Here is a 16,070-nt window from a genome sequence, read left to right on the forward strand (position 1 = left end):
TGCCAGTGACACTGAAAAGCCAATTGATCAGGATATATCTGCCCTAAGACTGTGTCTCTGTACTAGCTGCCCAGGTTCCTTGGCTGGCTGTCAGACTCTGTAGGGCCACAGGAGAAGAGGAAACGGTGACCTTCAGAGCTGCTGCTTAAGTGCCTGGCTAGCTGCACATGAAGCTACTTGGGAGGAGGGGAAAGCACATTAAAAACCCACCTATTTGGATCAGGGCCAAGCTGAAAGCCGCCAGGGCCAAGCTGAAAGCCTCCAGCTCCTATACATGTTGCTTCATTGCTGAAGCAACACTTCCATGTTCTAACTTTCCTGACCTGGGAAATGGACAGTGCCAGTTTCGGGAACGCTAGGGTACAGACATAATCAATTCTAGCCTTTTGAAGAGCTAATATTTGTCTCTTAATCACTTTTGTAATTAAAGCTCTTGCACCAGTAATTGCATTGTGAAGATCTTACTATGGAATCTAATGAATCAAAGGTGTCTGACAATTGAACTTATCCTGGATAATTAGCCTCAGCACTTGATTTCTTCTAATTCTATAATTTAAAAAGCTTTTATCTTCACACCTCATTATTTCTAGAGGATATGTTTGGTAACAGTATCGTAATCTTGAAAATATCAAGATGTGATATATACTTTGTTTTTACTTTAAATAAATAAACAAACACTGAAGTATTTTCTAAAAGTATTCAAAAAATAACAGTAAAGGCCTAAGTTTAAAAACTGAAATGTGGATGTTTCAGGTGAACATTAGTATTTGTTTCATGTGCACCACTTGTTTCCTTTGTTGCCTGTGGAATAGGGAAAAGGTTTTCTTAAATGTAGTCCAATGTCTAGATGAGCAGCAGTGTATTGTATTTAATCTCTTGTTTCAATAGAAATTTGGAGATTCTTGAGTCCTCACAAATGTGCCCCAAGTGTGTTCTACTGACAGTAGGATGTGCCTCTCTTGACAAACATATATGCTTAGTTGTGTCCAATCAACACAAATCACAATCTTGTCATTGGGTTTTGACAGAACCACAATCTCAGCATATGCAAGTGTAGACACTTCAATCTTTGTCATCACTCTGATTTCTTCCATTCTGGCAAGGGTACATGCTTGGGTGCAGTTATAGCATATGGAACTGCATCTGCTTTCAAATGTACTTTGTATTTACCTGAACATTTTCTCAAGGTGCTTGAAGACAAAAGGTTACCTTGCCCGTTAATGTTGTGGGATTAAGATTATACTTAGTTCATTCTTGTACTAGCTCTGTATGGCTCTATTCAGGAGACACAAATTGCCACAGATGCTTCACCCTTTTGGACTGCACAGGACATTGGGCCTTGATTGCTTTTGTCTCAAGCACTCCTGCTAGAAGAAACAAGATATTCACAAATTGAAAAAGAGGTGCTTGCAGTGATGTGGATGTTTGAATACCTAAGAAAATACATTATTGTGTGGCCATTCATTCTACAAAGAGATCACAAGTCTCTTGTATCCCTTCTGACAGTCAGACCCCTTGGTGCACTTCCTCCAAGGGTCCAAAGAGTTCATCTCTGGATGTCAAAATTCACCTTCAAAGCTAGATGTGTCCCTGGAAAATAATTAATGTTGGCAGATACTGTGTCATAAGTGTCAATACAGGGGTCATTAGCTCCAGATGATTTATGTCAAGAACAAGAAGTTGTGGAATTCACAGCTGATGGGATACCTCATCAGTCTCTACAAAAAAGGATTTTAGAAGCACAGCATTTTAGAACAAATATATAACCAATGTTTGTTTATTTTTGTGGCCACAAGAAAAAACTGGCTAAATATTAATAGGAGACAGTCTTCATGTGGTCAATTTTGCTGATGTTTCACACCAGAGTAATGATTCCACCAGCCCTACAGCAAGACATTTTTAGAAAAGAATCACTAACCTTACTAGGGCACTACAAAATAGCAAGGGCGAGTCCATCAGACATTTTATTAGCCTTGAAGACATACAAGTTTGTGCTTGGCCTTACCCAGTTCCAGTAAAGCCTAGTATCACAACAGAATTACCAGGGCATCTATGGCAAATATACTCCACTTAGTATATTGTTGATTATTGTTCCTGCAAGAGTATGGCCATGTAAAGGGTAACTGTGTGCTAAAGGAGTGCATTTGCTCACCATACCATACCTTCCACTTTGAGGACAGATAATGGACCACAAGATGAAATTGTGCCTCTGGAAGTCTTTGGGGGTATGCCTCAATTCCACAAAAAAAGAAAAGAAAGATTATTAAAGACTGTGTTTTTTTGGGGGGGGGTGGAGTTAAGCAACATTTGAATATTGTTCCCATTATCGGTTTGAACCTTTCCTAGAGGAAGGGAGATGTAGTAGAAAGAGTTAATTTCTGCCCAACTAGATGATAACAGGAAGGGGCAACTTAGTTTGGAATACATTAGTTGTAATACAGTACAGCACTTGAACAAGTCAGCACTTGTGATACATCTTCCTTACTGTTCACTTTCTCCCCCTTTTCTCTGTTTCTCTCCTCTTCCTGGTGCCCTCCCAGGTGACAATTATATTTTAAAATCAACATTAGTGTTGATGGGAAGATATCTGAGAAGCCTCCTTCTCCTGATTGTAGCTTTGTTAGAATTGATTAATTGACTGTTGGTTAATTGTTGGGAACAAACTTTCTCCTTTTCCTGACAGTTTGTACCACTTGTCTGTTAATTTTTTGTGCTGAACTCCCAGTCTACTGTGCTATGATGCTGTTGAAAACAATGATCCAGAAAGTTCATTATGGATCTTAATTGTTCAGTTCCCATATTTTCCTCAAAGAATAAATGTTGCTGCTGATCTTTTAAAAAGCATTTCTGATGTCCTTTAACTCATTTTAGTGCCATTAACTCATTCTGTTTCTTTGCTATGCCAGAACTATCATAGAAGCTAAAATGATGAAACTGAGGTTATCATACTTTGGACACATAATGAGAAGACATGATTAATTAGAAAAGATAATAATGCTTGGAAAAACAGAAGGAAGTAGAAAAAGAGGAAGGCCAAACAAGAGATGGATTGATTCCATAAAGGAAGCCACAGACCTGAACTTACAAGATCTGAACAGGGTGGTTCATGACAGATGCTCTTGGAGGTCACTGATTCATAGGGTCGCCATAATTCGTAGTCGACTTGGAGGCACATAACAACAACAACAACGATGTAGAAAAAGATCCAGTTGATGCACAGCATGTAATAGTGGGGTAATTGTATGCGTGGAGTTTTTTTTTGTTATGATGCTGACAGTGGGTTATATCCCATGTTAAGTCATACTTAGAGCAATCCCACTGGGTGGTATTCAATGCTAGTCCTACTCAAAGTAGACCCATTAAAGTTAATAGACATGGCTAATTTAGGTTGATTAATTTCAGTGGGTTTACTCTGAGAATGACTAATTTGGCTACAGCCTAATTTGTTCACGGTAATTTTCAGAGTAATTTTTTTTAGGGCTTGTTTCTCATTTTGGAAAGGAGTGATGAAGTGCCATTGGTGTTCAAGCTTATTGGATATGTTGCCTTGTGTACAGTTTTATGTACACTTTCCCTAATGCATTTTTAAAAAATCTTGAGATTTTGTTTATTTCATGGAAATACATTCCGAATATCACTTAAAATAATTATTAATGTCTATCACACGTTCATAGAATTCCAAGCACATTATAGGAAAGCAAGTTCTAGAGGCTTTCTAGCTTCAGTAGGATAGATCCATCCTTGTTTCATGGTCCTTTACTATTAATGTGTGTATGGGACTCCATGAGTGTTCGCTGGAAGGAAGGTGCCTAATACTGCACCAAGTTCTTTGAACAAGTAGTCCAGTATTGTCTACTCTGAGTGACAGTGATTCATTGCCAGTCTCAGAGGTCTTGTCATCTGCTGCCATCTGAACTGGAGAGGCCAGGCATCAAATTTGGGACCTTATGCATATGCACTTTCACTAAGCAATAATCTTCTCCCCCATTGATGGCTGGACAACTATGAATGAAAAACAATGACAGCAGAGAGTTTCAAGATTCAAACTTCCATCATGGTTGTTCAGATGAGAACACACCATTAGGAATTTGTACATCTGTCTAAAAACAAGTTGTATCTCTGAAACTTGGTTTTCAACACCTGCTTAAAATGTGCCCCAAATGAAACTAAATGGAAGAACATTGACTTTAATATAGTCTATAGAATATAGACTTTAATGTATAAACCTTTATTAGGATTTGTGAGTTTCTGTAAAGAGGTAATATGCTTCAGTCCATTAATGTGTCCCTTACTTTCAGGTGACGCTGACAGCAGCAGGAATTTTTAGTGTTTGCCTCATCACATGTATCTGAGATGTACTTTGGGAGGGCAATCTCACTGCACTGTTTGGAAGTCAAAGAAGGAGCTTCATTTTAAACTATTTTTGGCATTAATCATCTTGTCCTATAACTGTTGCTTTAACCACTCAGGCTGTCAGAAAGCATTAGTTAAAAGCTGCTGGTGCACAGTGGAGATGATCTAGGTTTGGAAAGCCACATATTATGTCTGTGGTCCATCTGTTTCTATGGAGGATGGAAAGAAGGGCTTGAATCACAACATGCTGTTTGTTAGTCTCCTATAAACAAGTATCGGGAAAAGCATACTTGTGAGATCAGCTGCTTGGTGTTGGGATTCTTCCAAAATGATCTTTTTACTTCTCAAGGTACAGATAATATCTTGAAGTCAATATCGGAGGAAAATGTAATTTAAATTACTTGACATGTTTTCTCATTTTGAGCTCCATCCACATTCCTGTTCTCCTCCCTAGCTTCAGAGGACAACACAGAACCTCAAATACTTCTTGAACTTCACAGTATTCTTGGGTTTCCTACTTGTATCTTGTGACTTTCATTTCAGACTTGTTATATGGATAATCTCTATTGCAGTGTTGGAATTGTAAGGCACCGGTTGCTAGGCTGGAATTACAGCACCCTCCTTTTCTCATATATGCTTAATAGAATTTATTTTTATTGTTTAAAAAATTATATACTGCTTGAATGTAAAGATCTCTCAGTATTTCACACAAAATTAAATTATCAATAAAAACAAGTAATTAAAAACATATTTAAAACAATTAAAACAGCTACTAACTAAATGTTTCTCCATTAGTCATGCCTTGTTCTTGTTTGTTAGAATAGAATGTATGTGAAGTTTAAACTACAGCTAGTGCAAAATGCAGCAGCCAGATTATTGACGCGGACCAGGCGGTCCGCACGTATAACACCTGTTCTGGCTCGTTTGCACTGGCTACCTATTCGTTTCCGGGCCAAATTCAAAGTGCTAGTTTTGACTTATAAAGCCTTACATGGCGCGGGAACACAATACCTAGCGGAACGCCTCTCTCGATATGAACCTACCCGCTCACTACGTTCAACATCTAAGGCCCTCCTCCAAGTTCCGACTCACAGAGAGGCTCGGAGGGTCGTAACAAGATCTAGGGCCTCTTCAGTGGCGGCCCCCGAATTATGGAACAGTCTCCTCGATGAGGTGCGCCTGGCGCCTACACTTCTATCTTTTCGGCGCCAGGTTAAAACCTTTTTATTCTCCCAGGCATTTTAATTTTAATTTAATTTGTAATTTAATCTATAGCTTGTTTAATTATTTATTATGTATGCTTTTACTGTTTTTATGTGATTTTACTGTAATTTTACTCTGTTGTACACTGCCCAGAGAGCCTTTTGGCTGAGGGCGGTATAGAAATGGAATAAAATAAATAAATAAATAAATAAGGACAGAAGAACCTAGTTGACTGAAGGCCATGCCTAGTAGGGTGGATGGAAAAGTAGATTATATGGTGATAGTCCATCACTCTAAGGTGGGGATGTTAATCAAGATCCTGAGAGGTACTATTAGAGGTAGATTCAGTTGCTGTAGGATTTAAAAACCAGGTTACGTTTTTATATCAAATTGGTGCATCGAACATCACTTTGAGGTTACCTGAGAGTTGGACATCATGTCAGATTTAGAATTGTGCTACATGGGAAGTACATTACAGTTAGTGTTGGCTAGCTGAGACATTTGTAAATCCTAAACCTTGATTCCACAAAGAACAGCATGAGAGTCCTTGGGGGATAAATCACATGAGAGAAATGATGACTGACCCAGAATAGAGATGCTGTTCCTTGGTGGCAAACTGCATGAATATAATAGCTTCAAACATCTATCACTTTATTTTACTTGATGAAGAAGGTGGAATAATTTGAATGGTAAAGGAGAAGTGATGAGGTAGATTAATAAATGGATCTTCTGATGTTTTTTCCTTCTCCAAAATAGTTGTATAGGGGCTCCAATTTTGATTGGAACAGTGATGGTGTGAAAGAGAGTTTTTAAACCTTTGACTTCTGTGCCATTTTCCCCAATTAAAGCTGTCGCCCTAGCAGGCTGTTTATCTCCTCTGGGAAAGAAACATTTTACAGGTGACTATTTCTGTCCCTCCCTCCATCCCTCCATAGCACAGTTCTGCATCGAGCAGGGGTTTGGACTCAATGGCTCCGCTCTGACGGGGCCATGACATATTCTATGGTTCTGGCAGAAAAAAGTATGTATAATTTTCAAACAGGAAGACATCACAAGGGAGAGTTAATCATCCTCTGTCCTAGTGCTACTGCTCTGAACAAAATCAGGATCTTCCTGAATGAATTGTCTGTGACTTTATGGTGGTGGTGGTGGGAATAAATAAATTACAGTGTCTAGAGAATTTTGCCTTTTGTGCCAGTAGGTGAGGGATGGGGAAACTTTTTTTCCTATGAAGGGCTGTTGACCTATGTGTAAAACCAGTTGGAGAGTCAGAGCTGATGGTGCGCAGAGTAAGAACCAAAATTGCATAGTGCTCTCTCTCGCTCTCTTTGTGCCACCCTTATAGCCTGCCCCCCTGCCATAGATAGATGTATGGCCCTCCCACATCCTATTCTGCTGAGTGTTGCTTCTTAAACAAGTATCTTTAGCCACAGAGTCTATTTGGCATGGAACAAGGATAATAAGAGAGAGACTTGCTATGTGAAGCTTCTGAATAAGAAGAATGTGTAGAAAGGAAAGAAGATATTGACTGTGGAGCTCTTCAGGAATGGAAAGTACATTCAGGAAATTTCATACAAATGCAGGGCACAACAAAAGAATTGTGGGTTTTCTATAGTATCAAATGTGAGATACCCCATTAAAGGACACTGTAGCACTTGATCAGCATTACTGTATCATGCTCACTTGATCATGAGCTGTAATGACTTTAGAAGAGTAATTTTCTGCCAGCAGAAATTGGTTGGTTTATTTTTGGAAATAATAGAAATAGTTGCTAAACATCACAAAATACCATAGTGGTATACAGTTGCTTACTGGCCCACTCTGCTAGTCCCTTAGCAGCATGGAAACCATGTCCTGAGCCATGCCCCCCAACCGTTAGCTGCCATGCTCACCTGAAAAGGGGGAGCTTCAAGCAGATGCATAGAGCAGTGGCTGCCGCAATCACAGGACAAGTAGGAGGGTGGCTGCTAATGACTCTCTGTTACTCCGGAGACAGGCTTGGCTGGATCAGGCCAGGAACGAGTAATTCTGCTTTTTTTGGACAACAGGCTGTTCTCCTTTCTTAAGATGTAACTTAATAGACCCTGAAGATACTTAGTGAAGGCGCTAACAGTGAAAAGCAGTTCTTCCTGGCTGCTGCCTTCTCTGGTGGGGCTCTCGCCTTCTGCTTGTTTCCCCCCCCTCTCCTTTTTTTGGGCACCAGGGTGATGGCTGCCTGGCAGGAGGAGAAGGTGGCAGCAGCAAGTGAGGAACATCTTTTACCACCACTGCCGCCATTAGGTATCTGCTTCAGAGCCAGTCCCGATTGCCTGTCTCATTCTCTGGTGGAAGGGTCAGAACTTCTGGAGTGTGCCGTTACCGTGGGCCGGATGAAATTCTGCTTCAGGAAGGATCTTAACCTGCTGGCTTGGAGTTGTGGTAAATGGGAGTAAATGTTACTCTGGCTAATTACAAGTAGTGCAGAAGAGTGGAGTCTCAGTATTTACAAGCAGCTATTGTCTTCTGCTTTGAAGAAGACTTAATATGTGCTGGAAGTTTCATGCAAGAAGGTTGAGTTTGATAGCTATGTGAAGAACATACTACGAAGAGCTCTCTGGACCCTAATGCAAATGCTAGGTTTGGATGCACGCAATAGGGAACGGAACAAATAGAAATCTGAGAAACTGCGTGTTCTAGTGGCATAAGCACGTTGATTGTATTTAAAATTATAGTGCATGTTGAAGGGTTAAAAAAAAGCTGAGGTGATGTAACTATTTTATATTTCTGCATGTGGAACTGCGTTATGAGATATGGTGAATGAATGATGGGTGCCAACACTGCCGCTGACTCCATGCCACAGTGCCAGTACAGAGATTGTGTAAGATGATGGCTCAGTTGTCCATTTTTGTACTTTCCATATCCTTTTCAAAAACACCACGAAATGTTAATATTTGGCCACAGAGAACTGTTTAGATGTGCCCAACGGATTTTGATTTTTTCTTTCTATAGCCATTTCTCATGCTTCATTGCAAAATGGCTCAATTACAAAAAAGCTTGCTGTAGTGTACAGGAAACGTCTTCAGACATGTGTGAGAGTGGGATGGGGAATTTCAAAAGCCAAGGAGTGGGCAGCATAGGGCCAACTTGGACCTTGCTTTTTTAGTTCAAAAGAGATCATTGAGCAACTGGTACAAACTTTTGTGTGACCTTAGACACACGTTTCTTTGGATTGTGGCCTTTTGTACAAAAAAAGGGGGGGAAGGCAATGGCTGAGTGTTCCTTATGATAATGTCTTGAATAGGTACTTCACGATACACATATTGGTATGAAATTGTACACCATTTAATTGATTTTTTCACAAATGTGTTCTCTTTGTGGGTGCATCTATGTACAAAAAGAGTGACAAATTTATTTATACCTTTCCAAACATGGCTTTAAAAAGCCATTAGGGGAGCGTGGGAAACATAAAACCCAGCAAGTTGTGTCCAAACCTAATAGAATAGACCCATTGATAGCAATGGGTATTATTATTTATTACATTTATCAGCTGCCTTAACATCCTTACTGCTTCTTTATTTATTAAAAGCATTTTAAATAACCTCTTTAAAAACTTTTTCAGCCAAAAAGGCTCCCAGAGCAGCCTACACATGTTAGTGATAAGAGAGTCTCTGCTCTCAGGCTACCAATCTGAAAGACAGGACACAAAAAGAAAAAGTATTTGCAAGGAGGAGGAAAAAAGCAAGTCTTGGCATTATTTCTTAGTTACATAGTTCAAGTTATGGCTATCTGGAGAGTAGGAGCTGAAAGGTGATTGTTTTTAAGCAGAGTGAATGGTGAGGCTTTGCAGTCCCATCTCTCTCCTTCCATCTCCTATAGTCAGATGGAATTGGTTTACTTAAATTAATGTGCAGGCTGCCTCATTCTGAACAGTCTTTTAAGAGCAGCCCAACGTTGAGTACATTAATAGCGGCCAAGGCATTTATAATAGCAGCCATTTCATCTTTGCAGTGCAATCCTAATAATGCATACTCAGAAGTAAGCCATATTGAATTCAGTGGGGCTTACTCTCAGGATAACCATTTGACCTGTCAAAAGAAGCTGAGCTTGATACCCTGATGACATTGCTTGAAACGTTTTTTCAGGGTCTCCATAGTAGATCAAACTTGATCTTTCTTTTACAGAAGAGGCCCTATTTCCTACCACAGTGTGGCATGAACTGTTAAAAGTTCTTAGTAAAATAGGTGAGAACAATGTCTTGCAGATATATTTGAAAAGTGCCATTCATTTTTGTACGTGTCCTAGCAAAGGGATTGGTGAATCAGTCTGTTTGCAATTGGTGTCTATTGCTTGTTCACCCATAAGTCTATTCCATTCCATTTCCACATATATATGCCAATTTGTTTAAAACAAAAAAGCACAAAACCTTTCATTTAAATATCTCTCATAATATGAATCTTTAAAGCGTTACGCGTTTTGAGCTAGTAGCTGCATTTGGAATATTTGGCAAGTGTGAAAGCTGAAGCTCATGGATCAGGTCAGTTGGAATCAGAATCCACAAAGATCAAATTCTTCCAGCATGTCTGTTCAAGAACTGGCTTTTGGGTGTGATATATCACACTCTTTTTCTTTCCCTTCCTTGCTTTTTTGTGTTTTCTGTTATATTTATGTTCAGGCATCTCTCCCTCCCCCCAACTTATTAATGAAACATTGAGCCCAGGAGTGGTTCTTGTAAAGAACTGTGAGACTGGGTTATGACCAATTTGAATGGTTAAACCCCATGTAGAGGATGATATTCTGCCTTCTGTAAATGTATTTCATCTCACACAATGGTAGTTTTTTATATGGAGTGTATGTTTTAACTTTTGTATGTTTTGATAGCTCTATCACATAAATCGAAATGTTAAACAAGAAGAGGAAAGGGGGATTGTATGATACTGGTTCTGCTAGTAATTGAGATGACTGGTGGCCATTTTAACACGAGTTGTAAGATGCAAGTGTTAGATCACATACACACTTTTATTCATGTAGAAATATGTCTTCATATGCCTATCACAGCCCTTCAGAATATATTACAGCTTCCCACCTGTAAGTCCCAATAGTAGTTTGCTCAAGTGGATAGGATAGTGCAGCCAAGCAAATCCTGTGAAACATTTGCTTCTCTCTCTCTCTCTCTCTCTCTCTCTCTCATATCTGTTCACGTAGAATATTGAGAGGGGATATATACTACAATTTCACCCCTCTTTTTCCATCCCCCCGTCTTGCCTTGTGAGTATGCAGTGTTAACTCTTCCCCTTTGTGTTGCTTAGTAGCCAACAATTTTTTCTGTATTAGGTAATCATTATTATAGCCCTCCCAAGGTGTCGATGGTTCCTGAAAATGCTGTCTGCATCTAGAAGAGCTTTGTTAGAGGGTTTGGGTGCTTAATGCAGATAAAAGTGTTTGTGTGTGTGTGTTCCCTTCCTCCCTGTGTCCCCTGTGCCCACCCCATCAACTGCATCCCCCCCCAAATCTTGGTGCCTGATTCCATTCTGTTGTTCCTGACCTCATTTGGAATTTACATTTCTTTGGATGGCAATCCTGTGCCTTATAAGAGATGAGGGGTAGAGCCGGTGGTACAGAGCATGAGATGGAATGTACATGTGAGAAGACAGAGAGCAGGAGTGAATGCTGTTTTGATCTATCTTTCTGCAAGTGAATTGATTATAAAAAAAGAAAAATTAACACACCATCAAGACAGAGGTGGAGTTGTTTGAATTTAGGGATGGAGAGAAGATTGTCTGGACGTAATCCAAAGCAGTGAATGGGGTCTCAGGGCTGCATTTTTTTCTCATAAAATATTAATGGGAACAAGAAGGTGTTGTGTGAGGTTTTCTACCTGCTGCCAAGCAGCTAAAGGGAAAAGAGAGAGATTCATTCAGAGACTGCAGGGAGCTGCTTCTACCGCCACTGCAACAGAGCCTCCTAAAGCCGTTCAGTTGGAACAAGCCAGCAGGTGTCTTACGCACTTAAATTGGTTTAATTTTGGTTTGTTTTTCTTGTCCTCTTGTCATCCTTCACCTCCTCGCACCCCCTTGTCTTCTGTCCTCCTTGCCTCTCCTGTGTTTTTGTGTTTTGCTGTACTTAATGTTCAGGCATCTGCACCAGTTTAGCCTATGTTGGAACATGAAAAGAGGAATTGTGTGCTAGTGGTTACTTCTTTGTGCAAATTTGGCTGAATGCACATTTTGCAATTTATGACATCTTAGGATAATCTTGTTCACAGAGAGGCAGGAAAGAGAAATAGTTGCCTTTAAAAATGTCTGAAATTGTTACGAGCATAATACTGTATAGTGCAGCACCTCAATTTTCAAACAAACCTTAGGTAATCTCCCCTCTTCTCAGTCTTTTGGAGGTGGCTGTTTGCTCTTTATAGTTGATGCTGGATGCATTGTTTCAAACATAGAAATCCAACTATTGGAAATTAATGAAACAGAAGAAAATATAGATACAGAAAATGAATTTGTTTGCAGGGAAATTATGTGACAGGCTTGCAATATTGACTGCTGCTTTATTGTGTCAGGTTGCTTCAGGCAGAAAAATAGCAGTTAACATTTAATTTTTAATGTGGCATCCACAAGTGAAGGTTGGAAAAGATGCCAGAACAGTTTGTTTGCTCCTGTCTTTTTTTGTCTAAAAAGTAATTGGATGTGTTACTACCCTGCAATTTCTTGCTGCTTGTGACCAAATATGCTTCTTCTCAACTGAGTTTTAATATCTATGTGCTCATTAGGGTTCAAATGAGTTTATGAAGACCCATCAACCTCCCATTAATGCCTCTTTGGGCTATCCCTTCTATGGTAGCAATTTGATCAAGGGAGTTAGAGAGCTGATAAGCATGAGTGTGACTGACTGGCTGAGGATTTTAAGAGGGAGAATTGCATTCTACTATGCAGAGTTGTTCATTGCTGGATGCAATTGCATCTTCTAGTGTTTGTACACAGGGCTGGAGTGCAGATTACTGTAAATAATGTCTATATTAATTGAGACCTAATTAATAATAAAGACTTACCATGATAAGGTAGAAGAGGGGCTGCTATGTGTGAGAGATTGGTGCTTCTGACTAGAACTGAAGTGGGTAAAGTGCAAGCTTATAAACCCTGAAACACTATACAGGAGCAGCCCAAAGATCCAATTATTAGTATATGTAGTACTTGGGTCACTAGGGACAGATGCATTTGACTTCATGCTGCTTGGTTATTTAGGGCATGTAAACATATATAGTTTTCTAGTTTTATAGGTGTCTTTCCACTTTCCTTTGTTCCATGATGAAAAGCGGCTGAGAATGTAGATACCCTCCATTAAATTAAGACATAGTTAAAGGCTGACCCCCCCCCCCCAATTTCTGATATAAAGGCATGTCTTTCTGAAAATCTTGTACAGCAGGAACTATCAAATGCATCATGTCTGTACCAAAGGATTTCCCCCCAGATGGGATTTCTTCTTCTTCAGTTCTGTAGTAAAAAGTAGCAGTACTCCTGTCACTTGTGTTCTTAATTTCTATATTCTGTTTGTTGCTTCTGTGTGAAAAAATATCAGAGCATGAAAGATAACGGTCTGTCCTTCCTTAAACTCCCCTGTTTCTTTCTCCAACTCTCCTAGCTCACCTGATCAGCAAGCATTGGCAGCATATCCTGAGAAATGCAAACATACTGGCTCTAGCATTTGAATCTGCATGTAGATTCGGGCATATGTATGTACGCAGCGGAAGGTCAGACTGCTCTGGTGCCATGTCGTCTTTTGGAAAGCTTACAGAGTACTTCAGCCTGAGGAAGTCGAGGAATGAATTTCGATCTGATCGGCGGAGTAGCAGGAGGAGTGGCAGCTACTGCTGTAGTATCACCGAATGCAGGTAGTGGAAAAAACCCACTCTACTTTATGTTGCTTAACATGTGTGTATGCCAGGGTAATTGGGATGTGGGAAACTGTGCTGCTCTTAACTTTCTGTAATAAGAATTTGGTTAAGATGGTAATTATGAAAAACAGGAGTATATCTAAGAAGTAAGTATTTAATCATTTGTTACTTGAAAAAGGTTTCTATTAAACACTTCTCCTTGCGGTTTCTGTGGTGTCTCTTCTCATTTTGTACAAAATTCTGGTAATCTTTTTTCCAGTTAAGCTTAACATAGTAGTAGGAGAGCCTGGGATCTATCAAACTTTGGATATGGTCTAGGAGAAGAGGGAAGATGACTGTTGACCTCTGTGAAACCATTATCTTTCTGCACGGCTCCATGTATTGCAATCTAAATCTAATATTAAACCAAATCTTAGGTTGCGTTCACATGAATATTGGTAGTGTTACTATTTCTGCAGTTATTCATGAGGGTTTGTTTTGAAGTCTGTTGTACTCACTCACTCACTCTTAAGAAGTGAAGTACCTGACATTTTTTTTTCATTAGGAGGATTAGGGTGAATGAAGTCATGATGGGATGTCCAGGAGTTCCTCTGGACTCTACAGCCTATTTTACAAGCTGCTATTCTTTCTGTGTCCATAGATAAAGTATTGGCCATACTCCTGTAACAGTAATATAGATACGTGTTTGCTAAAGGAAAGTCTATATTCTGGTTCTTTCCTCAGTCAAACTTGTCAAACCAACTTGTGGGGTGGTTGAGTGGTTGTTCCATTTTTTTTATTGGTCACATGTTGAGGTTCAGATGAAATACCCAGATTTCAAAATATTCAAAAGGTCTAGAAGGGGACCAGTAGTTGCCTGAGGTCCCTCCCCCCCATGTTTCATGCCCCTATTTCTTTGTGCATGAGGAGACCTTAGGAGCTTGAATACTCAGTTTCTTAGATAGCTCTGTAGGCTAAATCCCAAGGTTAGCCTCAGTCTGAGGCTCCTTATCATTGATTACAGTGCAAAAAATAACAGGTGACAGCAAAATAGAAATAATGGCCACTCTCTTAGAAAATACAAGATATTTATTTAAATCTGTCCCTAAAGTTAGTCATGGCTCTTCCATAAGATAAAAAATAATGTGGCACTTGATTGAATTGGCAAAACTAATATTTTAATTTTAGATGTACTACTTACAGAATCAGTAGAAACTGAATTGGTGGGAGAAGAGAGCAAGATTTTCTTTAGACAAAGCCCAAATGTTAGGTGGTAGAAGATCATCTTGTTGAAGCTGCAAAATTCTCCTCTTGGGTAGCCAAACTTGATATTCCACACAGACAGAAAAGTGAATAACTACTATGGGTGCGCATCGGAGTTAGATGAATCCTGAACTAAAGGAGTGTGCCTTGAAGGGATTCTGGGCTTATCAGAGGCAAAGCAGGATCTGAACGAGTCAGCATGAGTTGAAGCAGGAACTGCTGAAGCACCTCATGGTGTCTCAGTGGTCCAAATGTAAAAAGAAACCACAGCCCTGCAGACAAATATCTGCTAAAGCAAAAGTAGTGTTTCTAAGCTTACCATATAATGAATAAAACCAGGGTGGGGTGATGAGGGAAGAGAGAGCAATCAAAATATCATGGGAAGAGGGCAGAGGGAGAGCTCTGTTGTGTCTGACATGTCAAACTTGTAATTGGAGGAGGAAAAATTCAGTTCTGTCCCAAAATACAGTTCTAGATGTTTCCTTTTTTTAAAATCCAATTTTAAAGGTCTGCAGGGGAAGGCTATTACTATTTTGCTTGTAAGTTCACTGGCTTATCCACTCTGGAGTGGCTACTGTGCCTGCAAGTTTCATCCATATTAGGTTGCATTAACAAAAGTATAATTTCCAAATCGCATGAAGTATTAGTTCCCCTCTATTCAGCACTGGTTAGGCCTCATCTTGAGTACTGAGTCCAGTTCTGGTCTCCACACTTCAAGAAGAATGCAGACAAACTGGAACAGGTTAAGAGGAGGGCAACAAGGATGATCAGGGGACTGGAAACAAAGCCCTATGAGGAGACACTGAAAGAACTGGGCATGCTTAGCCTGAAGAAGAGAAGACTGAGGGGAGATATGATACTACTCTTCAAGTACATGAAAGGTTGTCACACAGAGGAGGGGCAGGATCTCTTCTCAATTATCCCAGAGTACAGGACATGGAATAATGGGCTCAAGTTACAGGAAGCCAAATTTCAGCTGAACATCAGGAAACACCTTCTAACTGTTAGTCTTCTGACCAATGTGTACCCCTCATAAGTGATGGGTTTTATATGTTTCCATTGTTTTTTATTTTTAGTTGGTCGTAATAAATGTCTGTGTTTAGGTTTTTTCCTCCCTGGACCACCACAGCTGCCTGTATTTGCTTGCCCACTAAATATTTGTTGTTTACATTAGCCTTGGCATGCAATATCACAGATGATTTAAAAGTAGAATTTTCAGCAATAGATATATTGGCCAAATGCTTCCAAGGGTGATGCAATTCAGAGCTGGTAATGGAATTTTGTTGGATCATAGAAAGTCAGGGCATGTTGGACAGTTTGTACATCCTGTTGCATATATTGTGGCAGTTTTTCCTCTCATGGAAATGTTTGTCAACTTAATTTGTACTTTTTCTACCCTGTA

General features: G+C 39.7%; 1 protein-coding gene across 10 annotated transcripts in view; it reads left to right on the plus strand.

The window, feature by feature from the left end:
* The window catches only part of LOC133371697 (ankyrin repeat and fibronectin type-III domain-containing protein 1-like), a 473,061-nt gene that overhangs the window by 67,961 nt on the left and 389,030 nt on the right, over positions 1 to 16,070 (plus strand). For 9 of the 10 annotated variants that reach the window (XM_061599367.1, XM_061599372.1, XM_061599373.1 and 6 more), the window contains one exon: positions 13,174 to 13,423. In XM_061599367.1, coding sequence (XP_061455351.1) covers positions 13,263 to 13,423 — 161 coding nt within the window. In that variant the 5' untranslated portion in view covers positions 13,174 to 13,262. Of the gene's footprint in view, positions 1 to 13,173; positions 13,424 to 16,070 lie in introns of those variants that run through there. The other variant, XM_061599374.1, reaches the window with a different exon arrangement.

The sequence above is a fragment of the Rhineura floridana genome, chromosome 17 (assembly GCF_030035675.1).
Source record: "Rhineura floridana isolate rRhiFlo1 chromosome 17, rRhiFlo1.hap2, whole genome shotgun sequence".
Taxonomy (NCBI): Eukaryota; Metazoa; Chordata; class Lepidosauria; order Squamata; family Rhineuridae; genus Rhineura; species Rhineura floridana.